Source organism: Maniola hyperantus, chromosome Z, assembly GCF_902806685.2.
Source record: "Maniola hyperantus chromosome Z, iAphHyp1.2, whole genome shotgun sequence".
In the NCBI taxonomy this organism is placed as follows: Eukaryota; Metazoa; Arthropoda; class Insecta; order Lepidoptera; family Nymphalidae; genus Maniola; species Maniola hyperantus.
The window spans coordinates 2180599-2198405 of NC_048564.1; the positions used below are offsets into that span (position 1 = coordinate 2180599).

The following is a 17807-nucleotide window of genomic DNA, read 5'->3' on the forward strand; positions in this document are numbered from 1 at the left end:
ATACTAATCACACTAATATTATAAAGGCTGTGTCTGTGTGTTTGTGTGTAAGTTTGTTATTCTTTCACGCAAAGCCTACTAAACGGATTTGGCTGAAATTTGGAATTGAGATAGATTATATCCTGGATTAACACATAGGCTACTTTTTATCCCGAAAAATCATAAAGTTCCTACGGAATTTTCAAAAATCTAAATCCACGCGGATGAAGTCGCGGGCGGTTTTTGTAGGTAAATTGAATAAATATTCAATAAAATACCCAATAACTTAATTCAATACTTATAAATTGAATAAATAGGTATTCAATTCATAAGATTTTCTTGCTGGTTCTTCTCGGTAGGAATGGTATTCCGAACTATGATAGATTCTTTTGACGATTCAAAAGCGCTTTTAAAAGTTTGATGATGTAGGTACCTAGTCAGAATGTTGGAATGAGGCACTTACCTAAGTACTTGGATATTTTGTTAATTGAATTTTAATCTCATTGTAACTACTCAAGCTAAATTAATTTGAATAGACAACCAAGTAATAATTTTATTACAAGTCTCATTATACAACGAAAGTTTCGGATTGATTAAATCAGATTCGGAAACTTCATTGAAAATTGCTTGATTTGTATCAAGGCATAATTATTTTTAAGGCGTATAAAGGTACCTACCTATCTACCTACTTATTGTAAATCAGTTTGTAAATGGACAATTTCTATTCACTAAAAATATTTTCTTGAAAATTTTAATTAATGAAAGCTTTATTACCGACAGAGCCCAAAACAGATTTTATTATAAATTTTGTCAGTATGTCTGTCTATATTATATCTACGTCTGCGCGCGCTTCACTCTGAAACTACTGACAGACACTACAGACAGACAACGAAGTAATCCTATAAGGGGTTGGTTTTTTTTTCTCTGAAGATATAGATAGGTACGGAACTTTAAAAATTAGTTAGTTACCTACCACGGCGGCGGAATCTTTCCCTAGACATCTTTTCAAGGCTGTTTCGAGCTTTCTACGTCTAAATATAATATTTAGTAGGTAGGTAAATAGGCACTTTATAGTTATTATAATTTACTCAATCATGAAGACATAGCAGATAGCTCGGCTCATTAACATAGCGAGGTTGTATAACAGGTTCCGAGTTCCGACTCTCCGTCCCACTCTGTTACATGCGGCAAAAAAGTGACAACTGACAAGTCATTATACAACCTCGGTGCTTAGTTACAGCTTTACAGCATAACTAATACATATTTTTTAAATAAAAATAGCCAGCAAACGAGCTGGGGGTTCACCTGATGTTAAGTGATCACCGCCGTCCATGAAAATCTGCAGCAACAGCCGCCTATGCGTTAACTAGATTTTCTCGCGACTATTCCGCGATTATCCCGCGTGGAATTATGTTTTTTAGGGTTCCGTATCTCAAAAGGAAAAACGGAACCCTTATAGGATCACTTTGTTGTCTGTCTGTCTGTCTGTCTGTCGGTCTGTCGGTCTGTCAAGAAACCTACAGAGTACTTCCCGTTGACCTAGAATCATGAAATTTGGCAAGTAGGTAGTTCTTATAGCAGACATGAGGGGAAAAATCTTAAAACCGTGGATTTGTGGTTACAACACACAAACAAAATTGTGATCATGAACTAAAAATTAGTATTTTCAATTTTCGAAGTAAGATAACTACATCAAGTGGGGTATCATAATATGAAAGGGCTTCATCTGTGCATTCTAAAACAGATTTTTATTTATTTTCGTGCATCATAGTTTTTGAATTATCGTGCAAAATGTCAAAAAATACGACTGCAGTACGGAACCCTTGTTGCGCGAGCCTAGTTTTTTTTACATTTACTAAAAATATAGCCAATGTCACTTGAGATGAAGTAGGTAAGGATTTTATCGATATCCTATACGTCCAATTCTATATACCTATACATAGGTACCTACCTGAAAACATTAGTTACCTCGTCACCCGCGCTATCCTGCAGCGGGTTAGCGCGGGAGCTGTGCGGGTGTGCGGGGCGTCCCCCCACCTCATACTCTGATTGCCATCTCGACCAGTCGCATAGTATAGGTATGTACCTACATGGTTTATAGCTACACATCTCTGTCCTAGGTAGGTATATTTAAATAAACCATGCATATTTTTTTAAAGCTTTAATTATCTTTATTTTAATAAAAACTCGCTAAGCCCGACTTAAATAAAATATAGGTATAATATAAATTAATTCGCAGCTTGTAAACCCAACGTCTATCACCAAATCTCGAGAATTATTTTCACCTGATATAACGCTTAGATATTATATAAAATTGGAACTCACTCGTCATTTTAACAGTCATATCAAAAGTAAGGTTTTATTTTAGTCCTTATTATAAAGGCGAACCGTACTTTTGACATGATACTTGATATATTAGAGTTAAAATGGCGAGTGAGTTCTCACGTTGTACGAAATATAAAAATTTATATTATGCGGGGAGTATTGCATGCCAAATATCAGCCCGATCCGTTCAGTGTTCAGTAGTTAGAGCTGTGCTAGCCCACTACTGAGAACGGTTCTCTCAGATTGATTAGAATAATTGTAGTCCTTGAACTTATATAATTTCAAAACATCGCGAATTTTTTTTAAACCTAGATTACAAAATAGTGTCTTCGATCCTCCTGTTGATAATGATGATGATGGTAATAATTAATGTAGCGATACAGTAAATATAGTACGCGACAGGTCGAGATAGCAATCGGGGTGGGGACGCCCCGCACACCCGCACAGCTCCCGCGCTAACCCGGTGCCGGACAGCGCGGGTAACGTGCTGGTGTGTGCGACGTCCTCATACCCCGATTGCCATCTCGACATGTCGCAAACTATACCAGATACCTAATGACATTTTGATACCTAGGTAATATGATATAAGATATCATATCCTCTCGTGAAGCATCGTCTGGCTAGACCTATTATAATAATAAATTATGTCCCCGATGTGCCCCTGAGCGTACAAACTGTTTAATAAAATATGATTGTCAATATTTAAATAATAATCCATACTAATATTATAAATGGGAAAGTGTGTCTGTCTATCTGTCTGCTAGCTTGTCACGGCCCATCCATTCAACCGATTTTGATTAAATTTGGTACAGAGATGAGATGCAAGCTATCTCTGTACCAAATTTCAAAGTAGCCTATGTCCCTACATAGGCTACTTTTTATCCCGGAAAATCAAAGAGTTCCCACGGAATTTTTAAAAACCTAAATCCACGCAGATGAATTCGCGGGCATCGTCTTTTAAATAATATATTATATTATTCTACCGTAGGCACTACCATGGCAAATATTACATTCTATCAAAGGACAAATAAACGGGTTGATAAAACGGTCTAAATATACTTTGTAAATATTTTTGCAACATGCCACGACTGTAGTACGCGACACAAGATCGAGATGGCATACAGGAAATGAGGCCAGGGACGCCTGGCACACCCACACAGCACCCACACTCGCCCGTACAGGGTTAGCGAGGGGGCTGTGCGGGGCGTCCTCACCCCGATTGCCATCTCGACTTGTCGCGTACTATAGATGAAATCATTACGAGCACCAGCTAGGCAATAGCTGATATATAACTACTTAGCAGCATCGATATAAATGACAAGATATGCCCAAACGAATAAAATTTTTCACGGTTTTGGAACCAAATAAATCAGCGCCACCTTTTAGATACTAATGAACGACCCGTTTGAAATCCAGACGTCACTGAGGTTGCGTTGGTGCTAAATAAACATTTCAGGACCAATAAGTCGGCGCCATTTTGCTTGTTCAATGGCCATGTCCTTACGAAGTAAAATATAATCATTGACTTAAATAATATTACTTCGTAAGGACAGGGCCATTGGATAAGCAAAATGGCACCGATTCATTGGTCCTAAAATGTTTATTTAGCAGCAATGCAACCTCAGTGACGTCTGGATTTCAAACGGGTCGTTTATTAGTATCTAAGAGGTGGCGCTGATTTATTTGGTTCCAAAACCGTTAAAATTTTTGTTCGCTTGGGCATATCTTGTCATTTATATCGATGTATATAAGTCAATGCTTAGCAGTAATTCTTAAAGGACTGAACAGATTTTTATTGAACATAGCTAAGAACTCACCAGTCTTGACGAGAGCTCGAGGCAGCGCAAGGACTCCGCTGCCGACCATCTCCCCGGCCACCAGGAAGGCGGTCTGGTTCACCGACAACCCTCCATTGTCGCCTTTGCCTGAGCCGCCGCCGGCGCCATCTTCTGAACCCTAAAACAGGAGTTTTTATTATATTGTAGTCTAAGCCTGAACTCCATAGAGCGCGCTTTGACTTTGCTCAGACTTTCATAATCATGATCATGATCATGCTCAACCTATCACCTGCTTCTCAGAATGAAAGGGGCTTAAACGCTGGCCTAGTCCGAATTGGCAGACTCCATCACTGCATACGCTTTTGAGAACATTATGGAGAACTCTCAGGCATGCAGGTCTCCTCACGATGTTTTCTTTCACCGTTAAATTATGTCATATTTAATTGTCTCTAATTATTCAGAGTAAGGTACCTACGTGCATTTTAAGCTATTAAAATATAAAACTTGGTTTAATAGTGATGGAAAACATCGTGGGGAAACCTTCTCAGAGGTGTGTGAAGTTGACTAATCCGCACTTAGCCAGCGTGGTAGACCTCCTCTCCTTCTAAGAGAAGATCCGTACTCAGTAGTGAACCGGCGATGGGTGAAATGGGATCATGATGGTGATGCCTAACGCTTGCACGTGGCATCCCAGTGCGAGTCAGCTAATTTATTTATGAAACACTGTTTGTAGAAAATTGAGACGGTAATTATTGTCTACATAATTAAAATACAAAAATCATATTACAAATTACAATGTCGGTAATCGGTATGTGTTTTGTAATATTATGATGTTGACTTATTTGTTCTGTGCAGTTTTGTTTCCATTATTAAGTATCAGCATAATATTTGCATGTAGGTATTTGTGGCACAAGTACATTGACCATTCTTTAATGGCTGCCGTGCCTAGAATGAGTGCAATGGGCGTCGCGCGAGAGGCACCGAGCGTACCGATTGGAGGTGATTTGATAGACCCAGCCGCGAAAATTCAAATTTTAGTTAGTTTTTCGAAAATAGTAGACTAATCATACATCGAAGGCTTATCTTATGGTAATGAGTTTTGCGCGCATAACATTTATGCATCTACCTACATGTTTTCACATAAAACTTTGGTCAAAAATACTCATTTGAATTTATCAAGAGTTTTTGAGATTATAAAATTTGTTCTTAGATAGAACAAAATATGCCTGGGTCTACGAATATTCTTATCGGTCAGCATGATAAAGGCCTTTCTGTTAATTTTTTACAAACAACAAACCATTGAAGAGATAACAGAACTGGAGACACAGAGGCACAGAGTAAATCGGTCAAGTGCGAATCGGACTCGCACAACAAGGGTTCCGTACCATTGTACAAGAAATAACAGTATTTTTTGATGGCGTCCATATTTAATTTTTATTATAGCAGCAATAGAAATACACATTAATGAAAACAATTTTCTACCTTTTCAAAACAGTTCACGAAAAATCCGCTGAGTGACAGACGGACGGACGGACGGAAATCGGAGTCTTAGTAGGTACCTAATAGGGTCCCGGTGGCACCCTTCGGGCACGAAACCCTAAAAACGAAGTCCTATACAAACTATAAAGATTTATAGAGAGAGCCAGCGCGTGCCATACCTTCGTTATTTTATAAAAGCTAAAAGTTTCTCTGCGTATTGTCCCCAACACTGGAAGGAACGTTTGTTTGGATCATGCTGGCTTTGGTAGATAACAGGTATAATAAAGGTGTAAGGTGTTTTTGTATAATTGCAAACTGTACGCTATGGTCCCAAATAAAAGATTATTATTAAATCTTACGTCAAAGTATAAAAATCTATTTTTTTATATTTTCTTCGGAATAGTATCAGAAACTTATTAGAAATCACTTCATGCATTGCCAGGCAGTAGAGCGGAGCGAGACCAATAATTAATCTATGGCCAGGCACTTAGTGCCGTGACAACCCTCCTATGGTAACCCCCCTGGCAGGGGGTTAACATGATACTAAGTGTCTTATTTGTATTTGAAAAAAAATTAGAGATCTCTTCGAGTTTTTTTTTTTTTTTTTGTTTTTTTAAAAAAATAATATTAGCCTTGTTAAATGACTAATATTCCCCTTTCCTCTCCAACTAAGCGAGAAGCTTGTGCTAGGAGTAGGTACGACAATAGTGCAACGGGCGGGGTTTGAACCGTCGACCTTTCGGTTTTCAGTCCACTCCTTTACCGGTTGAGCTATTGAAGCTAGAATTGAAACAAGCTACCCTTGCGAAGCCGGGGGTTGCTAGTATGAAATAAAATTGTTCTTGATTTAATTTTGCTTTGAGTACGGCTATGCATATCACATAATCCATACTAAGTAATATTCCCTTTTCTCCTCCAACTAAAAGTAAAGTTTAATTTGCTACTTAGAAGTATCTGATATGTTAGCTTATCATTTCATTAAATTACTTACACTTACTAGCTTATGCTCGCGACTTCGTCCGCGTGGACTACACAAATTTCAAACCTCTATTACACCCCTTGACCCCTTAGGGGTTGAATTTTCAAAAATCCTTTCTTAGTGGATGCCTGCGTCATAATAGCTATCTGTATGCCAAATTTCAGCCCGATCCGTCCAGTAGTTTGAGCTGTGCGTTGATAGATCAGTCAGTCACCTTTTCCTTTTATATATTTAGATGAGGATTTATGAATGTCTAGGATGAATCTGATCATCATCATCATCATCAACCAATAGACGTCCACTGCTTGACATAGGTCTCTTGTAGGGACTTCCACACGCCACGGTCTTGCGCCGCCTGGATCCAGCGGCCCCCTGCGACTCGTCTGATGTCGTCCGTCCACCTAGTGGGGGGTCTTCCAACACTGCGTCTTCCGGTGCGAGGTCGCCATTCTAGCACCTTGGGACCCCAACGTCTATCGATTGTACGAACTATGATGATGAATCTATCGTAGTTAAAATATCACCTACACTGATGGGCTGATTACACCTACCGAGTAGTGAAGCGAGACACTAAAAGGTCACTCGGCCAAGACAGTGCTGTGGTGGCCGTTTATACGTATTTCGAAATTGCGCCGAGCAAGTGTTTATACTATACCAACCGAGTAGGCCGGTACCTACTCGGCCGAGGACACTGACTCGCCACTGTACTCGTTAGGTGTAATCGTACCATGAGTGAGATCAGAGATGTCGAAGCAGCCAATAGATATATATACTTACTTATCATATATTTGGCTGCAATGATAATAAGAGTAGTTGTATGTTATCATGTTGCAGCCATCTTATGTAAATCTAAAATGCTAATATATGAAATAACTGGGTTGTTTTCGGCTACATTCCTGCGAGCGCGCCTTTAACGCGATACTCGGTAAAGGTGATATGTGAAGGCAAAACATATCTATTACAATTAGATAATTATTATTGGACAAGATACGACTCGACGATGAAAATATAGAGATTATGGTCGAATAGATGACGCCTGCGGGCTGCGACTCGTCTGCATGGATTTAGGTTTTTTTTAAATCCCGTAGGAATCTTTGATTTTCTGGGATATGTGGAGTATGGATAGGTAGGTGTACCTATCTATATTACCGTTATCATTACTAAAGTGTGTCTGCTTGTCTATCCGTATGTCTGTCAAGCCTTTTCCAAACCAACAAACCAACAAACAAACACACTATCGCATTTTTTTTTAAAAGAATATTAGCCATGTTAAATGACTAACATTCCCCTTTCCTCTCCAACTAAGCGTCAGGCTTGTGCTAGGAGTAGGTACGACAATAGTGCAACGGGCGGGGTTTGAACCGTCGACCTTTCGGTTTTCAGTCCACTCCTATACCGGTTGAGCTATTGAGGCTCAAATATTTATCTCATATTTATAATAGGGGTAGTGATTTTGAATAAACTATTTGATTTTGACACTACTTTTATCCGGGAAAATACAAGAATTCGTTAGGGGTTTTTTAAAACCTTAATCCACATGAAAGCAGTTACAGGCATCGTCTAGTATGTACCTACTTAACTACTTAATGATATAAGTACCTACCTAAGATCCTTCTTAGGTAGGTACTTATATCATAGATACATCTATTGAAAATACGCAGTTTTTGTTAGCTTTTCTAGTTCTCATGGTATAATGAGAATACGAAGCAACTTAAATCTGACACAGTGACAATGGGAAAAATCTGCATAGCTAATTATAGTCGGATTTTTAATTAGATAAAGTCTCGGACAGATCTTTGGACGAAGTAAAGTAAAACGGACTACATCGAACGAGTCGCAGGGAGCCGCTGGATTCAGGAGTGTGGAAGTCTCTACAAGAGACCTATGTCCAGCAGTGGACGTCTATCGGTTGGTGATGATGATGATGATGAAATAAAATAAATTTCTCAATCGTCTGGTTACCATTAAGTACACTGTATACAAGCTCTGTTTGATTTGGGATCAGATGTCAGTGTGTGAAAGCGAAAAACCCTACTTATAAGTAATTAATAATATTCAATTACTTACTTGTAATTCTACAGATCCTATTACATTTATAAATCGTATCTCTATTATTAGCAATTGAATCTTGTGGTATACTTATAAATATTTTTTTATCTTTTAGGCTTTTGTACTTTATGTCCTAGAAAACAGATCATATAAGTGAAAGGGTCAGTCAGAAAAGCAGGAGAATTATTGGGTATTTTTAGATAAGTTAGTCCTTTATCCACCCTTAAGACCTTTAGATCCATCGCCTGCCCACTACTGGGCAACTGGGGGTTCTGAAGGTTTCCGTAGGTAGCATTCTGTGTATAACAAGAAATAACACTTTTTATGGAGGCCATTTTCGAATTTTTATTATTTGTTGTTATATCGGCAATAGAAATACCTACATATCTGTGAAAATTTCAACTCTCTACCTAGTTCGGTTTACGAGATATACAGCTCGCTGACAGACAGACGAGTGGATGGACTGAGAGACAGCGGAAGTTAAGTAACAGGGTCCCGTTGGCACCGTGGGTACGGAACCCTAAAAAAGAAATAAGTATATACTTACCTACCGAGAGTAGGTATATACCGGGCGATGGAGAGAGCTATGCTTAGAGTTTCTCTACGTGATCAAATCAGAAATGAGGAGATTCGTAGGAGAACTAGAGTAATCGACATAGCTCAACGGATCGCGAAGCTGAAGTGGCAATGGGCAGGGCACATAGTTCTTAAAACCGATAGACGTTGGAATCCCAAGGTGTTGGAATAGCGACCTCGCACCAGAAGACGCAGTGTTGGAAGACCCCCCACTAGGTGGACGGACGACATCAGACGAGTCGCAGGGAGCCGCTGGATTCAGGCGGCGCAAGACCGTGGCGTGTGGAAGTCCCTACAAGAGACGTATGTCCAGCAGTGGACGTCTATCGGTTGTTGATGATGATGATGATGATATGCTAGCTATGATACAATAGTTCCGGGGCTGCGTTGATCATGCTGCTAACACGGAGTACGGGCCAGACCGTAAGTAAGGTACCTATGCAGATACCTAACGAACTTCAATCGCGCTCATGAACCCATATAATACAATAATACAACCTTGAAAAACGAGTTGGTTAAATACCTTTTGGAATCATATTTCTCATGATTTATTTCCGTTCTTTGCTATTGCAAAACGCAATTGAAATTTGACTATTTACTTAGCTAATGAAATCATTACCAAGTTAAAACTCGCTTACAATTTAATATAGACCACGACAGGTTGAGATGGCAATCGCAGCTTGATTTTCTCATATCACTTAATCTCATACCCCGATTGCCATGTCGACGTGTCACGAACTATAGTTACGAATTAAAACAAGCGTGTAGACTCGTAGTTATAATTATAATATTTAACCCTAATCTGACATACCTACTAACCGAAGCCTGCTAACCACCTTAGCGCAACAGGGACCTACCTACTTTAAGTATCCGTTTTAATGATATTAGTATCTATCCTATCTATATTGTAAAACGCTTTATTTAACTCATGTGATTTAAGGGTGTATTGTAGAGACGATTATTATTATTATTATTATTTATTTATTATTTAATTAGAACGTCCATAAAGCCAATAACACTAATTAAACTACGAGTACAAACTAACATAAACATACTTACAAAAATTGTTAAAATTATAAATTTTAAAAAGCAAAATTATAAATTTTCACAAAAGTGCAAGATTTGACCCATGAGGTCAGCCCATTTGTCAGCAAATATGTCACAGCGAGGGGTAGCTAATGAAATCATTACCAAGTTAAAACTCGCTTACAATTTAATATAGACCACGACAGGTTGAGATGGCAATCGCAGCTTGATTTTCTCATATCACTTAATCTCATACCCCGATTGCCATGTCGACGTGTCACGAACTATAGTTACGAAATAAAACAAGCGTGTAGACTCGTAGTTATAATTAAAATATTTAACCCTAATCTGACATACCTACTAACCGAAGCCTGCTAACCACCTTAGCGCAACAGGGACCTACCTACTTTAAGTATCCGTTTTAATGATCTATTAGTATCTATCCTATCTATATTGTAAAACGCTTTATTTAACTCATGTGATTTAAGGGTGTATTGTAGAGACGATTATTATTATTATTATTATTTATTTATTATTTAATTAGAACGTCCATAAAGCCAATAACACTAATTAAACTACGAGTACAAACTAACATAAACATACTTACAAAAATTGTTAAAATTATAAATTTTAAAAAGCAAAATTATAAATTTTCACAAAAGTGCAAGATTTGACCCATGAGGTCAGCCCATTTGTCAGCAAATATGTCACAGCGAGGGGTTGAGCGCAGCCAAAGTGCGCAGTATGGGTGACCTGGAACGCGCTACCGTGCGACTAAACGGACTTACGAAAAATTTGGAGCGGTGGCGGAGATAGCTGTAATTAGAGGGTGCATAAACGCAGCAGAGCTTGTTGTGTAGTTCAGAGTTCAGACGATGCCAACACAAAAAAATAAATCCGTGCGGTAACCATATACCTAAATCTTATCTGCGTGGTGTACCTACTACACAAATTTCGAACCCCTATTTTAACCCCGTAGGAGTTGAATTTTATAAAATCCTTCCTTAGCGGATGTCTACGTCGTAATAGCTATCTGCGTGCTTTTCAGCCCGATCCGTCCAGTAGTTTGAGCTGTGCGTTGATAGACCATTCAGTGTCAATCAGTCAGTCAGGTTTTCCTTAGTTTCATAAATAAAGCAGTTGTCGACTTTATTATCTCACTGGAGGAAATGTTGCGCAAGAACACGAAAGCACCTACCTATTTAATTATTATAATATGAGTTGAGGCGTAGTAGGTAACAACTATTAAATTATATCGTGTGGTTGAGGTTACGCTATTTTTGTTTCCATATTACCACAGATACTATGTAAACCGGTTTCCGTAACAAGATCGAGCACCTTCCACGCTCATCCTACATATCTTAATATATAATAGGAAAAGGTGACTGACTGACTGACTGATCTATCAAACCACTGGACGGATCGGGCTGAAATTTGGCATGCAGATAGCTATTATGTCGTATATACATCCGCTAAGAAAGGATTTTTAAAAATTCAACCCCTAAGGGGGTGAAATAGGGGTTGGAAATTTGTGTAGTCCACGCGGACGAAGTCGCGAGCATAAGCTAGTTGAACATATTTTCGTTGAAGACCGTATTGAGAACCGTTTTGACACAGTGGTGAGCGCATTCGTCATGTTTGGGTTCGATTCTAGGCACTTCAATATAGGAACTTTAAATTCTTATGTGGTTGAGGTATGGTCCGGTCAGGAGGCTTTGACCGTGCTTAGTTTCCAGACGGCAAAACGATTTCCGGTACCTACATGGTAGGTAGTGGTACCTTTTTTTTGTTTGCGGGGGAATCTTCTTAAGATACCCGTTGTCCCGGGATAGAAATCGGGTTATGTACGATTTTTACTTACAACCCCTTCGGTGGCCACCCTCAGCGCATATTGGGAAGCTCCGAGATCTCTCTACGTGTTAGAAAATACGATGCCGCAAAGAATCACGCTCAAATTTTAGACAGCGTTATCCTTCACAGCATCCTTGTCATCAAATCAATACCTACTTAATAGAAAGTTTTGCGAAAATAATCCGTTATCGGTGGTTTACGGACTAAAAGCGATCGCAGCTTTTGGCTTCCGAAAAGCAACCAAATTGCCATCGCGTCACGACTCACGAGTAATAATTCAAATCAAATCAAATCAAACGATTTATTCAAAAAAGGTAGGTACCTAATAAATTACAATTTTTGATAGTCGGTTGTTGCATTTGTAAGATGATATAGTGGTGAACAGAATAATTGTCGTTGGAGGGAGATCGCACGAGCAGCAGTGAAGAGTTGTTGGTAGTTGATTCAACTACCAATTGTTAAAAGAAAATACGTAAGGATATTCTTCGTCAGTTTTTATTTAGTTGACATGTTGATGTGAACAGCAAACAAAAGAGAATGACATTTATTATTGAGCTTATAAATAAACCTAATACCTACGAAGAAGTATTTATTCTAACACTCCTCCTTATATTCATAAGCTCGTCACTTACTCATTCTAATTTACTATCACACATTTGCACTCTATACTCATGCATCATCTAATCCCATTCCTCTTACACACCATTCAAATTTACCTCTCATCAATCCTTTCGTTAACACATCTGCAACCATACGTGAGGTTTCTTTATATATCAGAGAAATCTCACCATTTTCTATTGCTTCTCGAATAAACTGATATCGTACATCTATATGCTTAGTACGTTGATGATGTACAGGGTTTTGTGCGATAGCCATAGCTGACTGACTATCAGTGTATAGAGTTATCGCTTCACAAGGTTTCCGTGTTAGTTCAGCCATGAACCGTCGAAGAAATACAGCCTCTTTAGCAGCCTCCGACAATGACACATACTCTGCCTCTGCAGTAGATAATGCTATTGTTTTCTGCTTCTGACTATTCCAGCATATAGCTCCTCCTTGGCACAGAAAAACTGATCCCGAGTATGACCTGCGATCTCGGTCTCCGGCGTGGTCGGCATCTGCGTATCCCACAATCCATTCTCTCTGTACTGCTTCTCTAGAGTACTTAAGTTTTAACGATTTGGTTCCTTTTAGATATCGGAGAACTCTTTTCAATGCTATCCAATGGCAATCATCATAACACTCGTTAAACTGACTCAGACTATTCACTGTATGTGCTATGTCTGGCCTCGTGCACACGGCAACATACAAAAGTGAGCCAATTAATGCTTGATAAGGTACATTAGGTGATACATGATCGGGTCCAGGTTTCTCTAACCTCTGCCCTTGAACCGAAGGTGTGGTCACTGGTTTAGCAGCTTCCATTCCATATGCATGTAATAACTTGCCTATGTAATCTTCTTGGTCAAGACTTATCCCATCTTTCTCCTGTGTTATGTTAATTCCAAGCATAAGTTTAGCGCTTCCCAAATCTTTCATTTCGAAATTCAACGTTAGCTCTTCTTTAACCTTCTTCATTTCTTGCTCTTCATTCCAAAAAATAAGTATGTCATCTACATACACTGCAAGTATGATAATTTTTTGCTTGTCACCTCTGTAATAAACACATGATTCATTTTTGGATCTATGAAAGCCAAGTTTTTCTAACGTCTCATTGAGTCTTTTGTTCCATGCTCTAGGAGCTTGCTTTAAACCATATAATGCCCTGTTCAGACGACAGATGTAATCTCCTTGCTCTTCAAAGCCTTTAGGTTGGTTCATATATACTTCCTCTTCAAGATGTCCATTTAAGAACGCCGTTTTCACATCCATTTGATCTATATGAAGTCCTAGTTTAGCTGTCAAAGCTATTAGTAACCTTAACGAACTGTGCCTGACCACGGGCGCAAAAGTTTCGAAGTAATCAATGCCTCTTCTCTGACTGAAGCCTCTTGCAACTACCATGTGTTATTCTTTTTTAAAGCCTTCAACTCCTCCTGAATTGCAGCTCTCCACATGTGACTGTCTTCTCTTGACAAGGCTTCTTCTATAGTCAGTGGCTCATCTCTAGCTACTGCTACTGTATGATATAGAATACAATCTTTGAACACTGTAGGTGTACGTTCTCTTAAAGGATATCTCCTACCTTCATCAACGTTCTCCATTTCTGTTTCTGGATTACTCTCTATAACCCCAGATCCAGGTTCTTCTCTCGTCTCTATATCATTCTCCATCTGAATAACTTCTTCTGAACTAATTGGTATTTCTGGTATTGTGGGTATATCTTGCACATCCGGTTCTTCTATATTCCCTAGAGGTATTATTACTTCCTCAACTACTCTCTCCTCATTTTTAGATGTGTCGATATCTTTAGAGTTTTCGAAGAATACAACATCTCTAGATTTGTATACCTTATGAGTTTTCGGGTCTAATAAACGATAACCCTTTGTTGTTTCGAAGTAACCTACAAAAACTAACTCCAAACTTTTTGGATCAAGCTTTTTCCTCTTTTCATCTGGAATGTGCATGTATGCTTTGCTCCCAAAAATACGCAGAAAACTTAAATTTATTTTCCTTCCAGTCCAGGCTTCTTCTGGAGTCTTTCCTTTAACCGCCAGTGTAGGTGATCTGTTTTTCAGAAAAACAGACGTTTGAACAGCTTCCGCCCAATACACTTTTGGTAAGTTTGCTTCAGCAAGCATACTTCTTGCTCGTTCCACAATCGTTCGATTGGCTCTCTCGCTCACTCCATTTTGAGCTGGTGTATAGTCCACAGTTAGCTGATGAACAATACCATTTTGTTTTAAAAACTCACTAACTCTTTTATTGACATACTCGGTCCCGTTGTCGGTTCTAATAATTTTAAGCTTTCTGCCAGTTTGTGATTCAGCTAAAATCTTAAACTCAACCAAGACAGAAAAAACTTCACTTTTTTCTCTTAAAAAATAAACGAAGGTTTTTCTTGTTTTATCATCAATAAAAGTAATAAAATATCGTTTGCCTGAGAATGACGGAGTTTCTATAGGTCCACAAACATCACTATGTACTAACTCAAGAATTTCAGTAGCTCGCTTCGCCTTCTTCTTTGGAAAAGGTAGCTTAGTCTGCTTACCTTTCAGACACGAAACGCATTGTACTTCTTCGGCATCCTTAAAGTTAATACCTTCAGCCATTTCGTCTCTCAATATCTTCATATAGTTGAAACTTAGATGACCGAGTCTCTGATGCCATAATCTAAAACTATTATCAGCAATTGTGTTCAAAGCTGAAACATACGAGTTATATGTACAAGGTTTTGATCTAAATTTATAGATCCCTCTCTCTTCCTCGCACATCTTTTTCCCAGAACCTTTTATCTCACAATCATTCTCTGCATACATCTCACAACCTCTCTTTGAAAATACTACTACAATACCTCGATTAACTAACGTACTTACACTCAATAAGTTCACAGTTAAATCGGGTACATACAAAGCTTCACTCACCGTAAACTCTAACTCTCTAGTCGAACATACATCACCACGACCTTCTCCATTTATTCTACTCCCGTTCGCGCATGTAACTTGTACAGGCTTCTCTAGCTCTACATAGTTTCTAAACCAATCCTTGCGACAAGTCATGTGAGATGACGCGCCCGAATCAAGGATCCACTCTCCTTTGCATGAACTCTCTGTAGTAGATAATGCAGTGAAATTGACTTGATGACCATTATTGTTCGTCTTCTTCTTCGATGGGTTAGATGGACAATTTATTGCTTTGTGGTGTCCTTTACAAATGAAACATTTCAGTATTTTCTGTTGTTGTTTGTTTCTGTTTTTCGAAAAATTGGTTTTCGTAGAAACTAAGGCACTTGTAGACGGCTCCTCATTGTCGCCTTGCTCCTTCTTCTCCAATTGTAGAAGCTTCATTTTTACGTAATCAGTAGTTAGTACTATATTACTGTTTTCCATTGCCATTCGTAGAGGTGCGTATTTTTCTCCTAAACCTTGTAACATGAGCGCTGCTAACAACTCGTCGTCCAGCTCTTTTCCTATATCATTCAGTTTTTGAGCGATACTCATGATCTCAGTTACATATTTTTGTGAAGATTCGTACATACTGAGTTTCTGACTAACCAGTTTGCCCAGTAAATAGCATCGATTATTTACGCCTCGATCTTCGAAAGTTGAGCACAAGGCATCCCAGCACTCCTTTGCCGTTTTTGATTGGCGAACGTGAATTAAGCAGTGTGGTTTTAGCGTTAAGCAGATTTTTGCTCTAGCCTTCTGATCCTTTTTAATACCTTGTACATCGGTAGCACTTGGTGTTGTCGCTGTGTATTCCCAAAGGTCTTCATGAATTAGATGTAGTTCCATTTGGAACTTCCATGTTCCATAATTCGTACTACCGTCCAATTTTTCCATACTTGGAAGACCTGACATATGGGAACTTTGCGATCTCTCAACATCTCTCGTTTCCATCACGATTTCCTTAGATACTGTATGCTATGCTATGACCCATAACCTGTTGGTAGTTGATTCAACTACCAATTGTTAAAAGAAAATACGTAAGGATATTCTTCGTCAGTTTTTATTTAGTTGACATGTTGATGTGAACAGCAAACAAAAGAGAATGACATTTATTATTGAGCTTATAAATAAACCTAATACCTACGAAGAAGTATTTATTCTAACAAGAGTTCATAGCCACGACCACTCTGTCAATTGTGAACGAGTGAGAAGAAGAATAGTGGTGATAATTTTTACGCAAACTTAAGCTAAACGGATTCATAGTTCCATGGTATCACGTGTCTTTTGCCTCATAAAGAGCCAAAAAGAAAGTGAGTTTTAGCAAAAATATGAGCGGATAGACTTTTTCACTGTAGAGTAAGTTTTATCGAGAACGACAAAGAAGTTGAACACGACACAAAATACATTTAAAAGTATCGTATCTATAGAAAAAATACAGAAAATTCTAGATATCTGGAGTAGTTTGGACTTTTTTTCTATAGAATTGAATGTTTTTCATTTATTTATGTATCTACTTATAACGAAATATCAGAAGTTTCTGTATTTTATAGTTTTAAAATTATAAATTCAAAGTCGCAATTTTTCAATATAGACCGCGTACTGCCTAACATATTATATTAAAAACTAGATGATGCCCGCGACTCGTCCCCGTGGATTTGAGCTTTTAAAAATCCCGTGGGAACTCTTTGATTTTCCGGGATAAAAAGTAGCATAGGCAGTGGCGAGCACAGGCTTTGAACGTAGGGTAGGCATTAGTGAGGTAGGTTATCTATTTAACGGCAAGTCATTGAGAAATGAGCACTGAGCTATCAACCTGGGTAAGCTGTGCTTTTATGCCTCTATGTCCTGCACGCCTCTGAGCATAGGTATGTTCCTTCCCCGGGATGTAAGCTATCGCTGTACCAAATTTCGTCACAATCGGTTGAACGGATGGCCCGTGAAAGGTTAGCAGACAGACAGACAGACACACATTCGCATCTATAATATTAAGTATGGATTTTGCGCCTTTTGAGTTACATTAGTAGGTACTTTTAGTAACAGAGGTACTTACCACTCTAGGCACCAGAGGCGTGGACTCTGTCGGCTCTGACTTGCCAGGCACCATGGCCGCCTCTAGTCCGTTTTTCTTCGACATTTTGTTTAAACTGAGAAACAAAACAAAACTAGATATAATATGGTAGTTAGTTACTTTAAAGTTCAAAAAATATTTAGAACAAA

The 17807-nt window shown here is 38.6% G+C and overlaps 1 protein-coding gene across 4 annotated transcripts in view; it reads right to left on the bottom strand.

Moving 5' to 3' along the window:
- Positions 1–17807, bottom strand: part of LOC117995551 (uncharacterized) — a 31863-nt gene that overhangs the window by 13479 nt on the left and 577 nt on the right. For 3 of the 4 annotated variants that reach the window (XM_034983547.2, XM_069508926.1, XM_069508927.1), the window contains exons 2-3: positions 17641–17734; positions 4122–4260 (exon numbers count right to left, since the gene is read on the bottom strand). In XM_034983547.2, coding sequence (XP_034839438.1) covers positions 4122–4260; positions 17641–17724 — 223 coding nt within the window. In that variant the 5' untranslated portion in view covers positions 17725–17734. Of the gene's footprint in view, positions 1–4121; positions 4261–17636; positions 17735–17807 lie in introns of all 4 variants that reach the window. The other variant, XM_069508928.1, reaches the window with a different exon arrangement.